At 36.6% G+C, this 24,257-nt stretch overlaps 1 protein-coding gene across 4 annotated transcripts in view; it reads right to left on the bottom strand.

Moving 5' to 3' along the window:
• Positions 1–24,257, bottom strand: part of LOC310740035 (uncharacterized protein) — a 208,258-nt gene that overhangs the window by 169,749 nt on the left and 14,252 nt on the right. Inside the window, exons 1-2 of one of the 4 annotated variants that reach the window (XM_083566382.1) lie at positions 23,989–24,143; positions 20,191–20,494 (exon numbers count right to left, since the gene is read on the bottom strand). The exons of the other annotated variants lie outside the window; for them this stretch is intronic. Of the exons in view, the coding sequence (XP_083422508.1) occupies positions 20,191–20,494; positions 23,989–24,031 (347 nt within the window). The 5' untranslated portion in view covers positions 24,032–24,143. Of the gene's footprint in view, positions 1–20,190; positions 20,495–23,988; positions 24,144–24,257 lie in introns of those variants that run through there. 4 annotated transcript variants of the gene reach the window in all.

Here is a 24,257-nt window from a genome sequence, read left to right as displayed (position 1 = left end):
TTCAGCACTGCGGTTTGTAACGACTCGAGACTTTGACATTTCACACCTGCTTAAGAAAGTAAAAAATTCTATATTAATTCAGATACATACAGATAAAGAAAAAGTGAATCCCAGGTTTGAGTTGAGAACTCACTGATAAAGCTGATCAGTAGCAGGAATAAGGAGAGTGAGATCTTCATGGTGAGTGTTAATGAGACTCGACTGCTCCACTCAGCTCGGCTGCACATAAATACTGCATGGATACACATTTGCATCATGACGTCATCCTCGTAAAGATAAAAATGAACAAATAAATTTCTCAGGAATAAAGGCATTATGAGGTACAGCACATGTACAAGAGTTTATTGAAATGGCTTCTTCAATTTACTTTGTTCTTCTATTAATACATTTCATGATGATGACTGAGAGCAGTAATGCTGTACTTGCTGATGGCGTTTTATATTACTTCAAAACTGATAAGCAAAAATTATATGATATATACTGATATGAAGCAACCAAGTACAACAGCACGTCCTAACGTCCCATAGTGTGTTCATATGTGGACTAAACTGTTTTATTAACAGTTTGGTGCTAAAATTAATTTAATTTCAGGGTTTCAAAATAATCCAAGATAAAAAAATAAGTTAACAATAACAATTCCTGATTTGGCCCTCCATAACCCTGCAGTATATGTGTTATGCTGTAGTGCCACCTGCAGGTCTTGTAAAAATACACTTTAATTACATTTGTGGAAAGATTTTGTGAAGCTGGGTAACATGTTCATATCACTGTGGGCTGCACAGCAATACACAGCAGATTCCTTGGCACTCAATCCATACAGTTTCATATACACCATGTTTTTGATGTCTCTGGTAATTTTTAAACTCCAGATTACTCTCCATGTGCATCAGTGAGCCTTGGTTGCCCGTGACCTTGTTGCTGGTTCACCACAGTTTTTTCCTTGGACCATTTTTGATAGATACTGACCAATGCAGACCAGGAACATCCCACAAGAGCTGGAGATGCTCTGATCCTGTCTTCTAGCCATCACAATTTGGGCCTTGTCAAACTCGCTCAATCCTGACGCTTGCCCTTTTTCCCATCTTATAACACATCAACTTTGAGGACAAAATGGTAAATTGCTGCCTAATATATCCCACCCAATAACCATGATGATGAGATAATGAGTGTTCTTCACTTCACCAGTCATAATGCTATTATGTCAAAATGTTTTTCCTGTATATTATTCCTGTTCTTTACTGGTAATTATATTTTTAGTCATTTTCAAATGTGCCTTATATGCAGAATATTGAAGAATTAAGAAATACAAATCATAATTAATTGTGAATATTGAAAGCATCTTTTAAATATTTATTACAAATGTGTGATGTCTATTTTTGCTTTCAACTCTGATACCTCTTTCTGTTGTTTTAATTAATGCACCTCATACTATGAGAACACTTCCCTCATACTATGAGATATTATTCCTGAATCCTTTGATTTAACAAGTTGCCTTGTTATAATGTCTGTAGCTTTTCCCGTGAAGTTTTTGTAAGGGGACTCCACGATTCTGTACCACTGTGGGTCTCTTGTGCAGTAATACACAGCTGTGTCCTCTATCGGAAAATACTGCTGTAGACGTCTGCAGAAAAATTGATTTTGCTCTTGAGAAAGTCATTCACAGAAGAGCTGCTGCTACACACATATCAAATATGTTCCAAAAGCTTGGATGGCGTTTGTCAAATCCAGTGAGGACAGTAACTGAATATTGAAAGCCCAGAGAATTTATCAAAAATGGTAAACGTCTCTCCAGGTTGTATAACTATATTATCTGACTGTGTAAATTAATGAGAATTTACACCTGTAACAATGGACACAGAAGAAAATGCTTTATTTTTAAAACGATTGATGCTTTAATCATATCCGTCTAAGATGCACAATGAAATGTGCATCTTGAAATGCGCACCTTAAAACAGACCACTCGAAAATTAGAACGTAAATGGCGTCAAACAAAATTAACAGTATTTCAAATAGCATGGAAGGGGAGCCTCCTAATTTATAGAAAATCTCTTAGTGCTGCTAGATCAGCATATTTCTCCACCCTCATAGAAAATAACAAGCATAATCCTAGATTTTTATTCAGCACGGTAGCAAAATTAACAGGGAATAAAAGCACTGCACTCACATGCACACCATCATTAGGTACTAATGATTTCATGAACTTTTTTAATAATAAAATTGAAAACATCAGGCAAAAAATCCAGACGGTTAATATAAAGCCAAATTATTTTACAAGTAACCCTGTAGACAGCAGTGTAATTATAACAGACAATCAATTACAAAGTTTTACTCCTATTCACGAGAATGACTTAATTTCATTAATTTCCTCATCAAAATCATCAACCTGCATTCTCGATCCCTTGCCTACAAGTTTCTTTAAACAGATCATTCCAGAGGTAATTGAACCTGTTTTAAAAATAATAAACTCTTCCATTAGCACTGGTTTTGTACCAAAATCCTTCAAACTGGCAGTTATCCACCCCCTTATTAAGAAACCTGACCTTGACCCATGTCAGCTGTCCAACTACAGACCAATATCAAATCTCCCCTTCATAGCCAAAATTTTGGAAAAGGTTGTAGCACAGCAGTTATGCTCACACCTACTTATGAATAATATTTTTGAAATGTATCAGTCAGGATTTCGGCCTCATCATAGCACAGAGACGGCGCTAGTTAAGGTGGTAAATGACCTGTTATTGGCCTCTGATCAGGGTTTTGTCTCCTTACTTGTTTTGCTCGACCTTAGTGCAGCTTTTGACACCATTGATCACACTATACTACTTGCTAGACTTGAGAACGTTGTTGGAATAAAGGAAACGGCTCTCTCTTGGCTCAGGTCTTATTTGACTGATCGCTATCAGTTTGTTGATGTTAATGGTGAGTTCTCCACACACTCTGAGGTAAAGTTTGGTGTTCCTCAAGGATCTGTCTTAGGCCCTCTGCTTTTCTCTTTATATATGCTGCCTCTTGGAGAAATTATTCATAAACATGGTATTAGATTCCATTGCTATGCTGATGATACACAGCTATATATTTCAGCAAAGCCAGATGAGAGAGATCAGCTTAACAATGTTGAAAAATGTGTAAAGGACATTAGACAGTGGATGCTCGATAACTTTCTTCTGCTAAACTCAGATAAGACGGAAGTACTTTTACTAGGACCACATGCAGCTAGAAGCAAACTTTCCGATTACCTAACATCTCTAGATTGTGTTTCTGTTTCAGCGTGTACGGCTGTCAAAGACCTTGGTGTGATTATTGACTCGAGTCTTTCCTTTGAGGCTCACGTGAATAATATTACCAGGATTGCCTTCTTTCACCTTAGAAATATTGCTAAAATTAGAAATATGATGTCGTTACAGGATGCAGAAAAACTAGTTCATGCTTTTGTTACTTCTAGATTAGACTACTGTAACGCTTTACTGTCTGGGTGTGCAAATAAGTGCATAAATAAGCTTCAGTTAGTTCAGAATGCAGCAGCAAGAGTCCTCACTAGATCTAGGAAATATGACCACATCACCCCTGTATTAATCAGTCTACACTGGCTCCCAATCAAATCTCGCATTGATTATAAAATTCTACTACTGACATATAAAGCACTTAATGGTCTCGCACCACCGTATCTGAGTGAACTTCTGTACCAGTATGATCCTCCACGCCTACTTAGATCAAAAGGTGCAGGCTATCTGTTGGTTCCTCCAATAATGAAGATTACAGCAGGGGGCAGATCTTTCTCTTATAAAGCCCCGCAGTTATGGAACAGCCTTCCAACCAGTGTTCAGGACTCAGACACAGTCTCAGTGTTCAAGTCGAGGTTGAAAACATATTTATTCAGTCAAGCCTTTAATCAGTAGATTTTTTCTCAGGTAAAGGCTCAGATCTGGAGGGAACATTGATATAGAGTGTTTGGTGAACTAGGATATTTGTACGCTGTCGTCCCCTCACATTCACGTGTTCACTCAGGTTTGTTGATGGTGGTGTGGTGGGCCGTCTCTTATCCCAGAGATCCCTCATGTCTGTGTTGCCTTCTGGTTCTCCCTTTTAGTTATGCTGCTATAGCGAGTCTTGCCGGAGTCCAAACTGCACAGTGACTTTAACTCTCATGCAACAATAGGTACACTTAATAATCCATATCCTTCTCTTCCTGTCACCCTCTTCTCTCTCTCTCTCTCTCTCTCTCTCTCTCTCTCTCTCTCTCGGTCGAGTTAAACATGCTCCTGAGGCTCCAGTGACCACTGTTCCTGCCCCTCTCCCCCCCGTGGATCTTCCCACTTCATCCAGGCCTGCCTGGATTGGACTGTAGTTGATGTCAACAGTCTCCTACACTGACTCAGAAATACACTTCGCTTTTGATCATCATCACTGCACCCCGCAACATTGTATACCCGCCACAAATGGACATTCGGTGTAACCCAGATGAGGATGGGTTCCCTCTTGAGTCTGGTTCCTCTCAAAGTTTCTTCCTTATGCCATCTCGGGGAGTTTTTCCTTGCCACAGTCGCCAGTCGCCACCGGCTTGCTCATCAGGGACAAACTTACTCATAAAGAACATATTCATTTTTAATCACCGCATTATCTGTGAAAAAATGCTGCGAGACAATGTTCATTGTTAAAAGCGCTATACAAATAAAAATGAATTGAAATTGAATTGAATTGAATTGAAATGTGAAACGTGTATGGCTTCTGCTCTCAGATAGCGGTTTTATTATGTCTCAGTTCCTGATTTGAAATTAGAAGGGAAGAGACTTATACTGCCATCTCGTACTGTCTTCATAACTTAGGAAGCTTCCTCTTTTATTAATGCATAGACTAGATCATTACTAAATCAATAATAATAGAACATGCACAGAGGAGGACTTCTCATCTCTGTCCACTGTCAGACTCTGGCCTGGCTGGAATGTCATGGAAGCAGGCTAAATCAGTTCCTCACCATGCACATCTGTGGAGGAAAACACATGGTGATCTCACACAATATACACTGCACATTTATGGGATGTGAGTTTGAATTGAAAATAAACATCACACATATTTGAGGTTTAGTTTTTGTACAGTCCTCTCACTGAGGTGTACAGCTGTGTCTCCCCTTGCACAATAATAAACACCAGTGTCTTCTGCCACCAGGTTGCTGATATCCAAGTAAAGCACATTCTTGCTCGTGTCTCTGGAGATGCTGAAGCGACTTTTAAAAGAAGCTCCAGAGTTTATGCCTCCACCACCCCATATGATCCCGATCCACTCCAAGGCTTTTCTTGAAGGCTGTCTGATCCAGCCTGTGCCATAGCTAGTGAGCTGATAGCCAGAAATCTGACAGGACAACTTCACTGAGGATCCGGGAGGTTTAACCTCAGCAGGAGACGAGGTCAGACTGATGCCACACACATCTGAGAAGAGGAGAGCAATAAAACATATAGAAGTTATGAAAAACATTTTACATCAACTCAGACTGAAAAATGGAGTGTATAATTGTGAGTTAGGTGTGGAGATACGTGTTTACTCACAGGACACAGAGGATATCAGAAGAAGAAGAGGCCAGTTCATGATTCCTCTGTTGTACTCAACCAGACACACAGACGGCTGTGGACTTGCAGTGTATTTATATCTGTCTGAAGTTGGGGAGATTTGCATTAAGTATGATTTATGGAAATTTTTAAGGAGTACATTATTTCTCCATTTTGAAACTTTCCTTCATAAAACCTTTTCAAGATTTTTAATGATTCAAATAAACAATTTTATTATTCTCATTTATTTAAAATATAATTCCATTGTCACTTACTGTTTTTTTTTTATGAATGTATCACAATTTAAAACCACTTATCATTTTTTATTGCTTTGTTTTTTTACTTATTTTTCTTAATTTTTGTCTTCAGCCTTAAGCACCAGCCACAGTTAATGAAAAGAAAGGAGAAATAAAACTCTTTTGTTTATAATAAATGTCTGAGGTTCAGTTTCCTGCTGAGGGAATATTTACAGCTCATGAGGAAGTGTTTGTGTAAGTTTTTGTACGGCTCTGCAGTCTGTTGTATCAGTGTGAGTATCGTGCACAGTAATAAACAGCCGTGTCTTCAGCTTTCAGACTCTTCACTTCTAGATACAGCATGTTTTTATTGGTGTCTTTAGTGATGGAGAACTGGCCCTGTAGAGACTGAGCGAATACAGTGCCAGTGCCAGTATCAATGCGCCCGATCCACTCCAGAGCTTGTCCTGGTTTCTGACGGATCCAGTGCATGTAATAGCTGCTCATTGAGAATCCAGAGACAGTACAGGACACAGTGACTGACTCTCCATGTCTCTTCACCACAGAAGCAGAGGAGGTTAGGGACTGTCCATAAGAATCTAGAAGAAAAGAGTAGAACATGGTTATGTTATGGTATAATGTGTATAAAGACAGAATGGCTCATTTTTGTAGTAATCATCACATGAAAAAGTCTGAAACTAACATGAAATGAGTCCAAATAAAATCCAATGTCCTAAAATCATTCTTCTCGGAGTTGTGCTTTAATCAGATATAAAGTGGATGGGAGTGATATCTATCACAGAGCTCACTGGAAACTAGAAGAGACAAGAACATGCTGTTTATAGGCGACTCTATTTGAATAGGGAGTGTCCATGACCACTATGGATGTATTAAATCCATATCCACAGATTGCTCAGAGCAAATATAAGTGTTCCAGGTAAAACCTTTTTCTAGATTCATGAGTATTACTTATCCATTGAAGCATTAAAAACTTTTTTTATTAATATGAAACCCATGAAAAAAAAAAAAATCAGGGATAAGGTGGGAAGATTTAATGAATATATTTGTAAAAATTTAAGCAATATCACTACAGTTGTTTCATTTCATGTGAGTTTTGTATTATTAAACTGAACAGCACAGTTTCCTAATCGGGAATTTCTGAGGGTCATTATGCATTCAGTCATAGCAGAGTGTGAAAAGAGAGATAGCCTAATGCGAAGATTGAGATTGTTGAGTTTGTACACACTGCCCTCTAGAGGTACAACAATGTTAAAATGTTCTGGCTCTCAATAAAATCTTCACAAGGAGCTGAAGTATAAAGTAACAAACTGAATTCCAGAGAATCCGGACGGCAAAGTGTAATAGATGCATCACTCTAAGCTACAATATAAGTAGTAAATGAATTTAATGATAACACTTTTTTATATTGGAGTTGATTTTGTACTCTATGTGATGTGATCTTTAATGTCATTTAATGTCACAGCACAGACACAATACAAAAGCTTTCTAAAAGATTATTTAAATGTGAAAATACACTTATACTACATAGCTTCTTCTCATATCTCATCAAAATCACAAGTTCAGAATTTTTTTTTAACAGCAAGGAGTTTATTCTAATATTTTATTATTCAGCAGTTACTTTAAATAGAATTTTCATGATATATGGTGGCAACGCAAATGAAAAAATGAAACGTAAATAAATGCATTATTATGCATAATCTTTATTTATTATATTTTCTAAAGAAAGAATTTCAGGGAAAAAAAATGTTTTAGGGTTTAGTATTAGCCTCAATGTTTCCTTAGATCTAATACACTGATAATGAAAAAGTGAGCTCAGTTTGTGACTACAGTATGCATGGGTCTTTGTATTGACCCCTTAGTAGAAGTATCAGTGTGTGTCTGGTGTTCGAGTGCAGTAATACACAGCTGTGTCTTCAATCTGCATGTTCTGTCCTCTCCGTGTCACTGTGCTGCTGGAGCCGACTTTAGAAATAGTGAACTTGCTTTTTTAGAGAATCTTTATGATATCTTGATCCACCACCCCAAATGTGGTTTATCTATTCCAGAGTTTTCCCTGCAGGTTGTCGTATCCAACCTGTGGCGTAGCTGTTATCAGTAACAGATTAACCGGATACTTTACAGCTGAGGGTTAAAGAATCTCCTGGCTTTAACATCACCGAGGAGACCTAAGTGAGTTCTACTGCACATTCCACATCTGAAACAAATAACAAGATATGTAACAATTTCAGTGAATCGGCCATTAACTGCACTGGAGTAATAGTTTTCACCACTATCAAACCGGATATTTGCAACCCATTCCAGCCCTTTTCCAGGTGCCTGTCTGATCCATGCCATCCAAGAGCTACTAAAGTTAAATCCAGAAGCTGTGCAGGTCAGTTTATGAGACTGATCTGGTTTGATGATCACTGAATCAGACTCGATCAGTGTCTGACTGCAGGAATCTGAAATACAACAATACACAAATTACAAAAAGTCTGAGATAAAGTATGAAAAAATCATGTAAGGTTTATAAAATAAATAAATAAATAATACTAACATTGTATGAACATTGCTAAAGTAAAGTAACTCAAAACTCTGCTGAGTCCCATCTCAAAAAATGTAAACAATTCCTGTTGCTGGAATTGAACACAAACTGCTGCTGTGTTCTCAAGCTGAATGTATCAGTATAAATGGTTTAAAAGCAGGATTTGGTTTGCATGGCACGCCCACTAGAGGGATAAAAGAGTCACAGAGAAATAGCCATGAAGAGAAAACACTTACTTTAAGTTCCACACTATCACGTTATTATCTGCTATTTGAGGAGGCATTTGCTATCAGGTCTGAATCTTCCTGCTACCTTTATTACAGTGTGCTTTACAGAAATACATGACTTTAACTGATTTTACATAGACATTGTATATAGAGAGAATATTGTTGTTACTGCTGTGTTGGATCTGAATAAAAAAATTTTTTGTATCTCCTTAAATGCAAAGGAAACACAACCAGGCATATAAATGTTCAAATAGTATGTTATTCTAATTATCACTGACATCCTGTCTAAATAAATTGCTCATTTTAATACGGCTAAGTATGACATGATGTACAATGAAGTGTGTTAAGTGAAACTTTTAAAATGGCTCATTACTCTGATACTCTGATACTCTACCTGTCACATTAACCATCTAACTACTACAGCAGGTGTCACTTGCTAATATCCTCCTGCACCGTCAGTTTACTCTTCCTTTAATTATGCAAACTCCATCCCCACCTTTTCTTCAATAAAACTGGAGCATCAAAGAGCAGATTCCACCATTAGTTCACACCTCTGTTTTAGTCTCCATTGTTATTCTTTAAGTAATATCTCGAAAACGTTATTATTTATACACTGTATCATCAAATAAATTAGAGAAATATATATAAATTATACATTTGGTCATTTCCTCCTTTGAAATCATTATGAAGTTTTCCATGAAAGCGGAATCTCCATGCTGTATGTAAATCTGTTTAATCTAAATGTCATGTTGATCATAGCAGTGTGTAAAAAAAGAGAGACTGCCTAAATGTGCATAAAGCAAGAGATTAAAATTGATGTTTGCACACACTGCTGTCTAGAGGAATAAACATTTCAATATTGCAAAATCAGAAAGAAATAGGATACAATGTTCTTGATGTAAATAAAAAAAAAACTAAAAATAAAAAAAAAAACACTTCTAACATGGAGCAGCAATGCAGATCAAAAAAGAATAAATTCCAAATCCTGTGTCCTGGGTCTAAAAGATTATTTCAGTTGAACAGCAAAAAAAACTTACAAATTATAGACCTGAAAAGATTTTTTTTAACAGATTTAGATCAATAATAGTCATGTCTTGCGATTATTCTGTTATAATGTACACTGTATGAGGTGTTTTTGTACAGGGATGTTGTTGATGTGTATCACTATGGGGGTCACGAGCACAGTAATACACAGCTGTGTCTTCAGTCTGCATGTTCTGTCCTGTTAATGTTACTGTGTTGCTGGACGTGTCTCTGGTAACCTGAAACCTACTTTTCAGTTTCTCACTATAGGCAGTGCTACCATCACCACATATAACTCCGACCCACTCCAGAGTTTTTCCTGCAGGTTGTCGTATCCAGCGTGTACAGTAGCTGCTATCAGTTACTGAATATCCAGACACTTTACAGGTCAGAGTCAGTGACTGACCAGGGGTTAATACTGTGGAACCGGTCTGGATCAGCTCAACACAGAGACCACCTGTTAAAGAAAAGCTCTTTTCATGGTATAAAAGTAAAATGCTGTAAATAACCAAAACTGTATTTTATGTTAAATGTAGAAACACTTACAGTGTACGGCTGCCATCAGCAGCAGCAGTAGTGATGTAGAGATCATGGTGTGTGTTGAAGCAGAATCAGTAAAAGCTCTTGGTCTGTGTTGCTTAAATATATAACAGTGAAGTACATTTGCATAAAGACACTCCTTATCTTAGGTCATATTTGATAGGGATTTTTTAACATATATACAAATCCATCTCTCTAATGTCTAATCTGCCATTGTACATATGCAGTAATTTGACAGTTTATATTTCACATGTATGATTTTCAGTATTTCCATCATTCCTGTTTGATGTTATGTTTCAGCAAATCAGAAGCTTGAGACAGGTGTTAATGGGGAGGTTATGAACGTTAATGTGTGTTCAGGTGAATAAGGAAACACACTAGATTATAACCACATCAAATAAGGAATAAAATAGCAGGGGGCGCTGTTTTAGGAAAATGAGCTGTGAAATGGTGGTGGGATGAGGAAGAGTTCCAATTTAAAATCTCTCCATCCTGAAGATTCAGAGTTACAGCTTCATTCAATAATGTTCATGTATTGCAGTGTATGTATTCAATAATCACGTAAAAATGTGACTGGCCTGGTTCGGTTCTATTGTTCTATCAGTGTCAGTGTTTTCAGAGGCTTTAACTACTTTCTTTATTGGTTACAGAGTCTAGAGAATTTAAATGAATTTGCTGTTTTCAGGTGAGTACGGACGCATACTCGATTATAACCACATTAAATAAAAAAAAGCACAGCAGGGGGCGCTGTTCCAGGAATATTAGCAATGAAATGTTGGTGGGATGAGGCAGAGTTCCAATTTAAAATCTCTCCATTCTGAAGATTCAGAGATACGGTTTCATTCAATAATTAATTTTCATTTTAAGTCTTGGTGTATGTATTCAATAATCACGTTCTCTGTGGAAATGTGACTGTAAGAGTCAGTTCTATTGGTATATTAGTGTGTGTTTTCAGAGGCTTTAACTGCTTTCTTTATTGGATACACAGAGTCTAGAGAATTTAAATTAATTGAATAATAAAGGAAAATCCTTTATTAAATAATCTGGTTTTATTTAGAGCTCTAGAAATGTCTTTATTATTGTTCACTGGTTATTTTTTAAAATAATTAAAAATAACAGGATTAAAACCTCTTTACCAAGTTTTCTCATTTAAACATCAATAACAGATGGAATTGTGTATATAGGAACACTCACGACAAGGATTAGATAATAATTATACCTCCTACTATATCTCCAAATATTTGTAATTATTTTTGATTTGCAGGACAGAGTTTCGATTTTCATAAAGATGCAGCAGAAGTAAAGAAATACTGCATTTCCTACCAACATTAAAACATGTCCACATTCACTAAATATCAGATCTACTACTATTTACTTGCTAATTCATCAAGCAGTGTTGATTATTCAGCCTGGTTTCATGACACACTGATATAATAGATCTGTAACATCTTAGTTTTAAACAATGTCTTTGCTTTTACTTCATTTTGCTTTCAGGTTTGTCTTCAGCCTTAAGCACCAGCCAGAGATAATAAAAAGAAAAAACTGAGCATTTTACACAGGAATTTTGAGCATTTTGCCTGTTAGTGGAGAAGACAAAATAAATAAAAACCTCTTTTGTTTATAATAAATGTCTCTGGGGTTCAGTTTCCTGCTGAGGGAATATTTACAGCTCATGAGGAAGTGTTTGTGTAAGTTGTTGTACAGCTCTGCAGTCTGTTGTATCAAAGTGAGTCTCGTGCACAGTAATAAACAGCCGTGTCTTCAGCTTTCAGACTCTTCACTTCTAGATACAGCATGTTTTTATTGGTGTCTTTAGTGATGGAGAACTGGCCCTGTAGAGACTGAGAGAATCCAGTGCCAGTGCCACCATCAATGTATCCGATCCACTCCAGTCCTCGTCCTGGTTTCTGACGGATCCAGTTCATGTAGTAGCTCATTGAGAATCCAGAGACAGTACAGGACAGAGTGACTGACTCTCCAGGTCTCTTCACCACAGAAGCAGAGGAGGTTAGGGACTGTCCATAAGAATCTGGCAGATAAAGATAAAATAATTAATAAAGAAATAATTATTATTTCCACAAGAAAAAGTTCAAGGTTCTTCACAATAAACACTGATATCAAAAACTTACATGAAATGAATACCAACAAAATACAATTTCCTAAAATCATCCTTCTGCAGTTTCTGCTTCACAGTGTAGATCTCACAGAGTAAATGAATAATCATCACAGCCAAGAAGAATCTTTATAGACCTGACTCTATTTAAATTGGGTGTGACGTGTCCATGACACTCAGAGCTTTTCAATTCTTAACCACAGGCTGTTTCACTCCACACATCATTAGGGAGAGATGGGACACAGGTGGAGCTACAGGAGGATCAAGTTCACGGTCAACACTGTAAAACCTGGAAGTAAAATCAACCTACAATATTTATGCATTTGTTTTCTTGTCGCTTAGATTCGTACATACGTATTTGCTCTTGTCCAGTTTCTGTGTTGAGGTTCATAGCAGGTTTTCCATTGTAGTTTCAATAAAACTTTCTAAATTCATGATTAAAGTTTGTTTAACCGCCGTGCTTTTGTGTTCCCAGTTCTGATTGTTGAGAAAGTGTTGATTTTTTTTCTAGAACTATAGATTTATATCTGCATGGCTCTCCACATAAACAGATAAAAAATGTGTGATTCTCCTGCGTGAGGACTTTGTATCAGTTAAATTTGAAGCTATAAATACATTTATAGAAAGTCTTCAGAATGGAAGTCTTTCTAGTTTCATAATAACATAAGCTGCAGCTTCATGAGAGAGACAAAGGAGAGAGGCTGGAGAGAGATCAGCTGTTGATATTACGATAACACAAGTGATAAAAGGAACTAACACTTTATGAAAGAGAAATAGAAAATGTTGTGTTGAATTAATAAATAAATTAATTAGTCCCAAAATGGATTGATAGAAGAAGATCGCTGTTACAGGATGGTTCAGTGTGGATTCAGTTACAAAAACATGGGTCTGCTTATGAATTACTGTATGAGCAGGGTTTATATAAAAGTCAAATAAAGAGTGGCAATAGAATTTGAGTGAATGATACAACAATTTTCAACTGTGTTGCATATCTCTTACAGGTCCAATACAGACCTGTCCAACACAGGGCTTAAGTATCCTAAATAGCAGGTGGAGCAAATTCAGATTAATGAGCCGGAGAATTCTGGGTCATTGAGTTCTCACACATGCCTCTGTCGCCATCTGCTGGCGTTAGAGTGACTTAAACAAAAAAACAAAAAACAAAAACAATAGAAATTCTTTCATTTTATTAAGGGGTTTATGTACAGCTTTGCAACCTCATGTGTCACTGTGGCTTCTCTAGCGCATTAATACACTGCAGTGTCTTCTGTCTTCATGCTGTTCATTTGCAGATACACCTGCATCTTACTGTTGTCTCTGGAGACGGTGAAGCGGCCGTTAACTGCACTGGAGTAATATATGTTACTACTATCATAGATAGATGCAACCCATTCCAACCGTTTTCCAGGTGCCTGTCTGATCCAAGCCATCCAGTAGCTACCAAAGTTAAATCCAGAAGCTATGCAGGTAAGTTTATGAGACTGATCAGGTTTGATGATCACTGAATCAGACTCGATCAGTGTCTGACTGCAGCAATCTGAAATACAAAAATACACAAATTAAATTGTTAGAAAAAGTATGAAAAAAACGTCAAAATGCTTTTCTATATTAAATGAATGATTATACTAACATTGAATGAACATTGCTAAAGTAAAGCCACTCAAAACTCTGCCTAGACCCATCTCAATAAAGGAAGGAATTACTGTTTCTGGAAATGAACACAAACTGCTGCTGTGTTTTCGAACTGAATGTTTCAGCATAAATGGTTTAAAGGCAGGATTTGGTTTGCATGACACGCCCACTAGAGATGTAAAAAAACTAAATCACAGAGGAATAGACATGAAGAGAGAATGCTTACACTACGTTCCCCATTCTCACATCATGAACTGCTATTTGTGTAGACATTTGCTAGCAGGTCAAAATACTCCTGCTGTCTTTATCACAGTGTGATACACAAATACATGATGTTTCCTGGTTCTGGAAAGAATTTAGTGAAAATCATGTAATAGCTGCATATAGAGAGAATATTATTGTTATTGCTGTGGTGGATCTGAGTGAAATGAAGCTGGAGAGTGAAAAATAAAAAACCTTGTATCCTTTATTAATGCAAAGTAAATATTAACAAGCATCTAAATGTTATATTTTAATGTTGATGTAATGGTCACTCACTTCCAGACACAATAAATTGCTAATTAATACTTTTAAGTATCACATAATGTACACTGAAGTGTTTAAGGTAAAATATGTAATTTCACTGATACTCCTAAGCACTGGTCTACCAGTCACTATAACTATCTAACCTCTACAGCAGGTGTCACTTGGAAATATCCTCCTGCCCTCTCATTTTACACTTCCTTCAATTATGCAAACTCCATCCCCACTTTTACTTCAATAAAACTGAAGCACCAAAGAGCAGATCCAATCAGCACTGCTTCCACTTCAACCATGTTGCCAGTTTATTTCCTGGTGCTGCTCGGAGCTACGTCCTGTAAGTTCACACAACTGTTTAAGTCTCCATTGGTGTCCTTTGTTTAACTTATGTCACAAGAGAGTTTTATTTTTTTCCCCAGCTGTATTTGGTGCAGTTGATTTCACACAGCCAGGTCATGTGATTGTCCATCCAGGACAGGCTTTAACTATTGCATGTAAAGTGTCTGGATGGAGTTTTACTGAAAGCAGCTATTGTACAAACTGGATCCGACATGCTACAGGAAAAGCGATGCAGTGGATTTCACATGGTGACTCTCAACGGTCAGAATGTGCAGATGGAAGACACAGCTGTGTATTATTGTGTGTGATACAATTACACAGTGATGTGCATAACCAGAGAGACTGTACAAAAACATCATTATCATCTTCATTGCATTGTAAAGACAGAAAATTATAATGTTTACTTTCATACCTTTATATTTTTTAATCTGTAAGATGTTTGGTAATACAACATGCTGTAAAACTATAAAAGAGTGGAGCATGAAGAGATGTGGATTATTCATGATTAATTATTAATAATTTATTATTATTTCTGAACATTTCTAATTACCAAGAACATGCTGCTTATACCTGGCTCTATTAGAATATGGAGTGTCCATGACCACTATAAATGTATGGATGATTATAATGACTGAACATTTTGTAGAACCCTTTACTTGGAAGAACCCTTACTTATGTAATGAACACAAACACCCATAAACCATTTAAATAATAATGTCTATAAAATGTTTTTACGTATACACTATCATATACATTTGAGGTTTATATATAAATTATACATTTGGTCATTTCCTCCTTTGAAATCATTATGAAGTTTTTCATGAAAGCAGAATCTCCATGCTGTATGTAAATCTGTTTAATCTAAATGTCATGATGATGATCATAGCAGACACTGCTGTCTAGAGGAATGAACATTTCAACATTGCAAAATCCAGAAGAAATGGGATAAAGGTTCTTGCTGTAAATTAAAAAATTAAATAAAATAAACACTTCTCACATGGAGCAGCAATACAGACCAAGAAATAATTAATTCCAAATCCTGTGTCTAAAACATAAGTTGAACAGAAAAAAAAAAAAAGACCTTGAAAGATATATTTTTGAACAGATTTAGACAAATAATAATGTATTGTGATCATTTTGTTATACAATACATTGTATGAGGTGTTTTTGTACAGGATGTTGTAGATGTGTATCACTGTGTGGGTCTCGAGCGCAGTAATACACAGCTGTGTCTTCAGTCTGCATGTTCTGTCCTGTTAATGTTACTGTGCTGCTGGACGTGTCTCTGGTAACCTGAAACCTACTTTTCAGTTTCTCACTGTAGTAAGTGTTACCGCTACCACACATGCTTCCAACCCACTCAAGAGGTTTTCCTGCAGGTTGTCGTATCCAGTCTGTACAGTAGCTGCTATCAGTTAATGAATATCCAGACACTTTACAGGTCAGAGTCAGTGACTGACCAGGGGTTAATACTGTGGATCTGGTCTGGATCAGCTCAACACAGAGACCACCTGTTAAAAAAAAAAAGTTATTAATATACATGTTATAAAAGCAAAAGGCTCTAAATAATCAAAACTGTATTATATGTTATATGTAGAAACACTTACAGTGTACGGCTGCCAGCAGCAGCAGCAGTAGTGATGTAGAGATCATGGTGTGTGTTGAAGCAGAATCAGTAAAAGCTCTTGCTCTGTGTTACTTAAATATATAACAGGAAAGGACATTTGCATAGAGACACTCCTTATCTTAGGGGACATTTGATGAGGATGTTTTCTCATATAGACAAATCCATCTCTCTAATCTCCAATCTGACATGGTACATATGCAGTAATCAGACAGTTTATATTTCACATGTATGATTTTCAGTTTTTCCATCATTCCTGTATGATGTTATGTTTCAGCAAATCAGAAGCTTGACACAGGTGTGAATGGGGAGGTTATGGACCTTTAGCTGTTTTCAGGTGAGTAAGGACGCATACTAGATTATAAACACATTAAATAAGAAATAAAACACAGCAGGGGGCGCTGTTCCAGGAATATTAGCAGTGAAATGTTGGTGGGATGAGGCAGAGTTCCAATTTAAAATCTGTCCATCCTGAAGATTCAGAGTTACAGCTTCATTCAATAATTAATTTTCATTTTAAGTCTTGGTGTATGTATTCAATAATCACGTTCTCTGTGGAAATGTCACTGTAAGAGTCAGTTCTATTGGTCTATCAGTGTCAGTGTGTTCAGAGGCCTTAACTACTTTCTTTATTGGATTCGGGAATTTAAATGAATTAAATAATAAAGAAAAATCCTTTATAAATTAATCTGGTTTTATGTAGCTATCTAGAAATGTTTTTATTATCGTTCACTATTTATTAAATACTTGATATAATAATAAAAAATACAGGATCAAACCTCTTTACCAACTTTTCTCATTGATAGATCAATAACAAATGGAACTGTACATATAGAGACACCCACAAGTTTAGATTTTCGTAAAGATGCAGCAGAAGTAAAGAAATACTGCATTTCCTACCAACATTAAAACATGTCCACATTCACTAAATATCAGATCTACTACTATTTACTTGCTAATTCATCAAACAGTGTTGATTATTCAGCCTGGTTTCATGACACACTGATATAATAGATCTGTAACATCTTCATTTTAAACAATGTCTTTGCTTTTACTTCATTTTGCTTTCAGGTTTATCTTCAGCCTTAAGCACCAGCCAGAGATAATAAAAAGAAAAAAACTGAGCATTTTACACAGGAATGTTGTCTGTTAATGGAGGAAGAGAAAATAAATAAAACCTTTTTTGTTTGTATTAAATGTCTGTGGGGTTCAGTTTCCTGCTGAGGGAATATTTACAGCTCATGAGGAAGTGTTTGTGTAAGTTTTTGTACGGCTCTGCAGTCTGTTGTATCAGTGTGAGTGTCGTGCACAGTAATAAACAGCCGTGTCTTCAGCTTTCAGACTCTTCACTTCTAGATACAGCATGTTTTTATTGGTGTCTTTAGTGATGGAGAACTGGCCCTGTAGAGACTGAGCGAATGCTGTGCCAGTGCCAGTGTTAATGTACCCGATCCACTCCAGTCCTCGTCCTGGTTTCTGACGGATCCAACTCATATACCAGCTGCTCATAGAGAATCCAGAGACAGTACAGGACAGAGTGACTGACTCTCCAGGTCTCTTCACCACAGAAGCAGAGGAGGTCAGGGACTGTCCATAACAATCTGGAATAGAAGAGTAGAACTAGGTCATTTTATGTAATAATGTTAATAAGCACAGAATGGCTCATTAAATGTAATCCTAGTAATCATCATATGAAAACGTCTGCAACTTACATGAAATGAGTCCAAATAAAATCCAATGTCCTAAAATCATCCTTCTCTGAGTTGTGCTTTAATCAGATTTAAAGTGGATGGGAGTGATATCTATCACAGAGCTCACTGGAAACTAGAAGAGACAAGAACATGCTGTTTATAGCCGACTCTATTTGAATAGGGAGTGTCCATGACCACTATGGATGTTTTAAATCCACAACCACAGGCTGCTCAGTGTAGAAATGAGTGGATGATTATAGTCACTGAACATTATGTAGAATCATCTACTTGAAAGAACCCTTACTTAAGTAATGAAGATGTAAAAAAAAATGTAACAAGTAAATTAGGGGTTTATATATAAATGTATATATAAATTAGACAATCAGCCATCTTGCTCCTTTAAACTCCTTATGAAGTTTTCAATGAAATCAGGATCTCGATGCTGTATGTAATTCTGTTTAATCTGAGTGTCATGATGCTGATCATATCAAAGTATGAAAAGAGAGATTATTTAAAGTGCAGAAAGCAGTAGTTTTAAACTGATGAGTTTGCACATACTGCCCTCTAGAGGCACAAAAGTTTAAACATTGCCAGAACAAGAATAAGACATATGGAAGAAAAAGAATTCTTAAATCAAAAAAATGTAAAACATTTTTCACATGGAGCAGCAATACTGATCAAGAAATTCTAGATCCTGTGTACTGTGTCTAAAAGATTATTTTGATTGAACAGCAGTAATGTTACAGAGGTAATATTGTATTTTATTTTGAATCACACTACAAACTAGTAAAAGACAAAAATAAATCATGTGAGATCATTTTTGGGCTTAATTTTTTTTAACATAGTTATATAAATAATAGTCATGTTTTATATACATTATGTTATAATGTACACTATATGAGGGGTTTGTGTACAATGATATTGTTGATGTGTCTCACTGTGATCTTTGACCGCAGTAATACATAGCTGTGTCTTCAGTCTGCATGTTTTGTCCTGTTAATGTTACTGTGTTGCTGGACATGTCTCTGGTGTCTAAGTGTTACAATTTAACAAACTGTATCTCTCCAACCAACTCCAGAGTTTTTCCTGCAGGTTGTCGTATCCAGTCTGATCTAAATCTTTGTTGAAAATTATTCATGTGACTTACATTATCTATCATAAGAATCTTAATAAGGAAATAATGTAGCTCACAGCTCATTAATATAAAACAGAAGATGGGTTTTAAAAATGTTTTTACCAGATGAAATACATCAGCTGATGTTTTGTCGAGTGTTTCCTCTTGTTTCTGCTACTGTCCTCTGCTGTCACACCAGAGAGTTTCAGAAACTCTCTACTATTGGAATTATCTCTGGTGATTTCTATTCTCCCGTCATGGTGTTGATGAGACTCGATTGCTTCACTTGACTCAGCTGCACATAAATACTGCATGGACACACACTTGCATCAAGACGTCGTCCTCGTGAAGAGAAAAGAGAACAAATATATTTCTCAGGCATTATGAGGTACAGCACATGTACAACAGTTTATTAAAATGGCTTCCTCACTTTACTTTGTTCATCTATTAATAAATTACATGAGAATGACAGAAAGCAGTAATGCTGTATTTGCTGATGGTGTTTTATATGACTTCAAAACTGAAAAGCAAAATGATTTAAAACTATGGAGAAACACAGTACAACAGCGCCTCCTGTCGTTCCATACTGTGTTCACATGTGGACTAAACTGTTTCATTGACAGTCCAGTGTTTAGATTAATTTAATTTGAGGTTTCAAAATAATCCAAGTGAAAAAGATCAGCAAGTTACACATAATGATAACTTTTTCATCCTGTCAAACAAATGATGGAGATGCAGGTGAAGAAGCATTCTGGTGAAGAAGTAATCAGATATGGACTGTCAAATAATACTGCTAATCCATGATACTCCTGCACTGCAGTTACAATAGCATTTAAATTAAGGAGAATGTTGAGAGTTGGCACTTGTGCTTGGATATAATTCATCAGATTTAATAGATGATGAGCAGTGTTTATTCAGGACTTGTGTCGTGATGCTTCATGAACAGTGGACAAAACACACCAAAATGAAAAAATTTTGTATTTCTGATTTTCCTGATACAATTTTCTGTACAGGGTGTTTTTGTACAGGGATGTTGGTGATGTGTATCACTGTGAGTAACGAGCGCAGTAATACACAGCTGTGTCTTCAGTCTGCATATTTTGTCCTCGAATTGTTATTGTGTTAGAAGACGTGTCCCTGGAGAAGCCGAACTTATTTTTCAGTTTGTCACTGTAAGCTGTGCTCCCACCATTAGTGATGTATCCAATCCACTCCAGCATTTTTCCTGCAGGTTGTCGAATCCAAGCTGAATGATGGCTTGTAACTGAATATAAAACCTTGCAGTTGATGGAGAGACTCTGGCCTGGCTGGACTGTCATGGAAGCAGGCTGAGTCAGTTCCTCACCATGCACATCTGTGGAGGAAAACACATGGTTATATCTCATATCTTTATACTAGACATTTATTGTTCTTACAGTTAATGAATAAATTGGATAAAGGACTTACAGGCAGCTGCCAGCAGGAGCAGTAGAGATGTAGAGAACATGGTGGGTGTTGCTTGTACTGGGATCTTCTCTGTTCTCCAAAGTTTAACAGAGTTTAACCTTCACATCACATAAATAGAGTTATGTCCAGCCCTGACTATTTAATTTGCATATTTGCTGATGATGGGAGGGAAACATATTTAAAACATATGTAAATCATTAGGAGGAGATTCATATTATAAGAGGATCAAATGTTGTCAATGACAGAAACTTCTTTACCAACTATTCTATTTATGGATAAATAACAGAAGAAAGATTAGATGCTACATTTTACTCAAATTATTTATCAGGTTTCATTTGCAGAGAGAATTTAGTTTTTCATAAAGGTGCAGTAGAAGTAAAGACATACTGCATTTCCTGCCAACTTACAAACATATACAACTAATAATATTCACTTAATTCTTCAAACAGTAATAAGTCTAATCAGCCTGGTTTCATGGCACAATGAAATAATAGATCTACAACATTTTAGTTTTAAACGTTTTTGCTTTTCTTAATTTTGCGTTCATGTTTGTCTTCTGCCTTTAGCCACCAGTCAGAGATGATGAAAAGAACAGACTGAGAACACACTGTTGATGAAAATGTGAGTTTGTCATGTGACTAGAGCAGGTGTGTGTTTTTGTACTGATGTCTAAAGAGAAGTATCACTGTGTGTGTCTCGTGCGCAGTAATACACTGCAGTGTCTTCTGTCTTCATGCTGTTCATCTGCAGATACACCTGCATCTTACTGTTGTCTCTGGAGATGGTGAAGCGGCCTTTAACTGCATTGGAGTAATACTTTTCAACACTATCATACCGGATATTTGCAACCCATTCCAGCCCTTGTCCAGGTGCCTGTCTGATCCATGCCATCCAAGAGCTACCAAAGTTAAATCCAGAAGCTGTGCAGGTCAGTTTATGAGACTGATCAGGTTTGATGATCACTGAATCAGATTCGATCAGTGTCTGACTGCAGCAATCTGAAATACAACAAAACACAAATTACATTTTTAGGAAAAGTATGAAAAAAAAATCTAAATGCTTTTCTATATGAAATTAATAATAATACTAACATTGAATGAACAATGCTAAAGTGAAACAACTCAAAACTCTGCCTAGACCCATCTCAATAAAGGAAGGAATTACTGTTGCTGGAAATGAACACAAAATGCTGCTGTATTTTCGAACTGAATGTTTCAGCATAAATGGTTTAAAGGCAGGGTTTGGTTTGCATGACACGCCCACTAGAGATGTAAAAAAAAACTAAATCACAGAGGCATAGACATGAAGAGAGAATGCTTACAGTACGTTACCCATTCTCACGTCATGAACTGCTATTTGTGTAGACATTTGCTAGCAGGTCAAAATACTCATGCTGTCTTTATTACAGTGTGTTACACAAATACATGATGTTTCCTGGTTCTGGAAAGTATTTAGTGAAAATCATGTAATAGCTGCATATAGAGAGAATATTATTGTTATTGCTGTGGTGGATCTGAGTGAAATGAAGCTGGAGAGTGAAAAATAAATAACCTTGTATCCTTTATGAATGCAAAGTAAATATTAACAAGCATCTAAATGTTATATTTTAATGTTGATGTAATGGTCACTCACTTCCAGACACAATAAATTGCTAATTAATACTTTTAAGTATCACATAATGTACACTAAAGTGTTTAAGGTAAAATATGTAATTTCACTGATACTCCTAAGCACTGGTCTACCAGTCACTATAACTATCTAACCTCTACAGCAGGTGTCACTTGGAAATATCCTCCTGCCCTCTCATTTTACACTTCCTTCAATCATGCAAACTCCATCCCCACTTTTACTTTAATAAAACTGAAGCACCAAAGAGCAGATCCAATTAGCACTGCTTCCACTTCAACCATGTTGCCAGTTTATTTCCTGGTGCTGCTCGGAGCTACGTCCTGTAAGTTCAAACATCTCTTAAAGTCTCCATTGTTGTCCTGTTTTTAACTTATTTCAGAAGAGAATTAATTTTTTTCTCCCAGCTGTATTTGGTGCAGTTGATTTCACACAGCCAGGTCATGTGATTGTCCATCCAGGACAGGCTTTAACTATTGCATGTAAAGTGTCTGGATGGAGTTTGACTTATAGCAGCTATTGTACAAACTGGATCCGACATGCTACAGGAAAAGCGATGCAGTGGATTGGACACATTTGTAGCAGTGGAGGCACAGGGGGCACAGATTCACTGAAAAACAGATTCAGCATCACTCAGGACACGTCCAGTAACATGGTGACTCTCAACGGTCAGAATGTGCAGATGGAAGACACAGCTGTGTATTATTGTGTGAGATATAAAAACACAGTGATGTGCATAACCAGAGTGACTGTACAAAAACCGTTTCAGATCATCTTTCTAGCTTTCATCATCATTTTTGTATTGTAAAGAAATGACATCTTTACCGAGAAACACAGTACAACAGCGCCTCCTATTGTTCTATAATGTGTTCACATGTGGAATAAACTGTTTCATTTACAGTTCAGTGTTTAGATTGATTTAATTTAAGGTTCCAGAATAATCCATGTAAAAAATTAAGCAAGATGCACATAAAGATGACCTCTTCATCCAGTCATTCAACGGAAGGAGATGCAGGTGAAGAAGAATGTTGGTGAAGAACTAATCAGATATGGACTGTCTACATATTCATGATGATCCTGCACTGCAGATTTATTACTGCATATAAATTACGGAGCATGTTGGGAGCTGTGCAGAACTGGTACTGTATGTGTTTGGATATACTACACATATATTTTATCTAGATTTTCTGTAAAATAAAATAACCAAACAGAGTTTTAAAACATGATGAGCACCGTTTACACAGGATTTTGTCCATTGTTCATAAAGAAACACAACACAATACACACCATACTGGTTAATATTTGTATTTCTTCTTTTGCTGATGAACAGTTTTCTGTACAGGATGTTTTTGTACAGGGATGTTGGTAAAGTGTCTTACTGTGGATGACGAGCGCAGTAATACACAGCTGTGTCTTCAGTCTGCATGTTCTGTCCTCGAATTGTTATTGTGTTAGTAGACGTGTCTCTGGAGATGCTGAACTTATTCTTCAGTTTGTCACTGTAAGCTGTGCTCCCACCAGTATAAATGATTCCAATCCACTCCAGAGCTTTTCCTGCAGGTTGTCGGATCCAAGCTGTATGATAGCTCGTAACTGAATATGAAACCTTGCAGTTGATGGAGAGACTCTGGCCTGGCTGGACTGTCATGGAAGCAGGCTGAGTCAGTTCCTCACCATGTACATCTGTGGAGGAAAACACATGGTGATATCTCACAAAATATACACTGCACATTTATTGTTCTTGTAGTAAATTAATGAATTGGATAAAACACTCACAGGAAGCAGCTGCCAGCAGGAGCAGTAGAGATGTAGAGAACATGGTGTGTGATGTTTGTACTGGGGTCTTCTCTGTTCTCCAAAGTTTAACAGAGTTTAATCATCACATCACATAAATAGAGTTATGTCCAGAACTGACACTTAAATTTGCATATTTGCTGATGATGGGAGGGAAACCTATTCAAAACATATTTAAATCATGAGGAGGAGATTCATATTATAAGAGGATCAAATGTTGTCAATGACAGAAACTTCTTTACCAACTTTTC

Source organism: Silurus aristotelis (genome assembly GCF_946808225.1).
Source record: "Silurus aristotelis genome assembly, chromosome: 17".
Taxonomy (NCBI): Eukaryota; Metazoa; Chordata; class Actinopteri; order Siluriformes; family Siluridae; genus Silurus; species Silurus aristotelis.
This window is presented reverse-complemented; position numbering and strand designations above follow the sequence as displayed.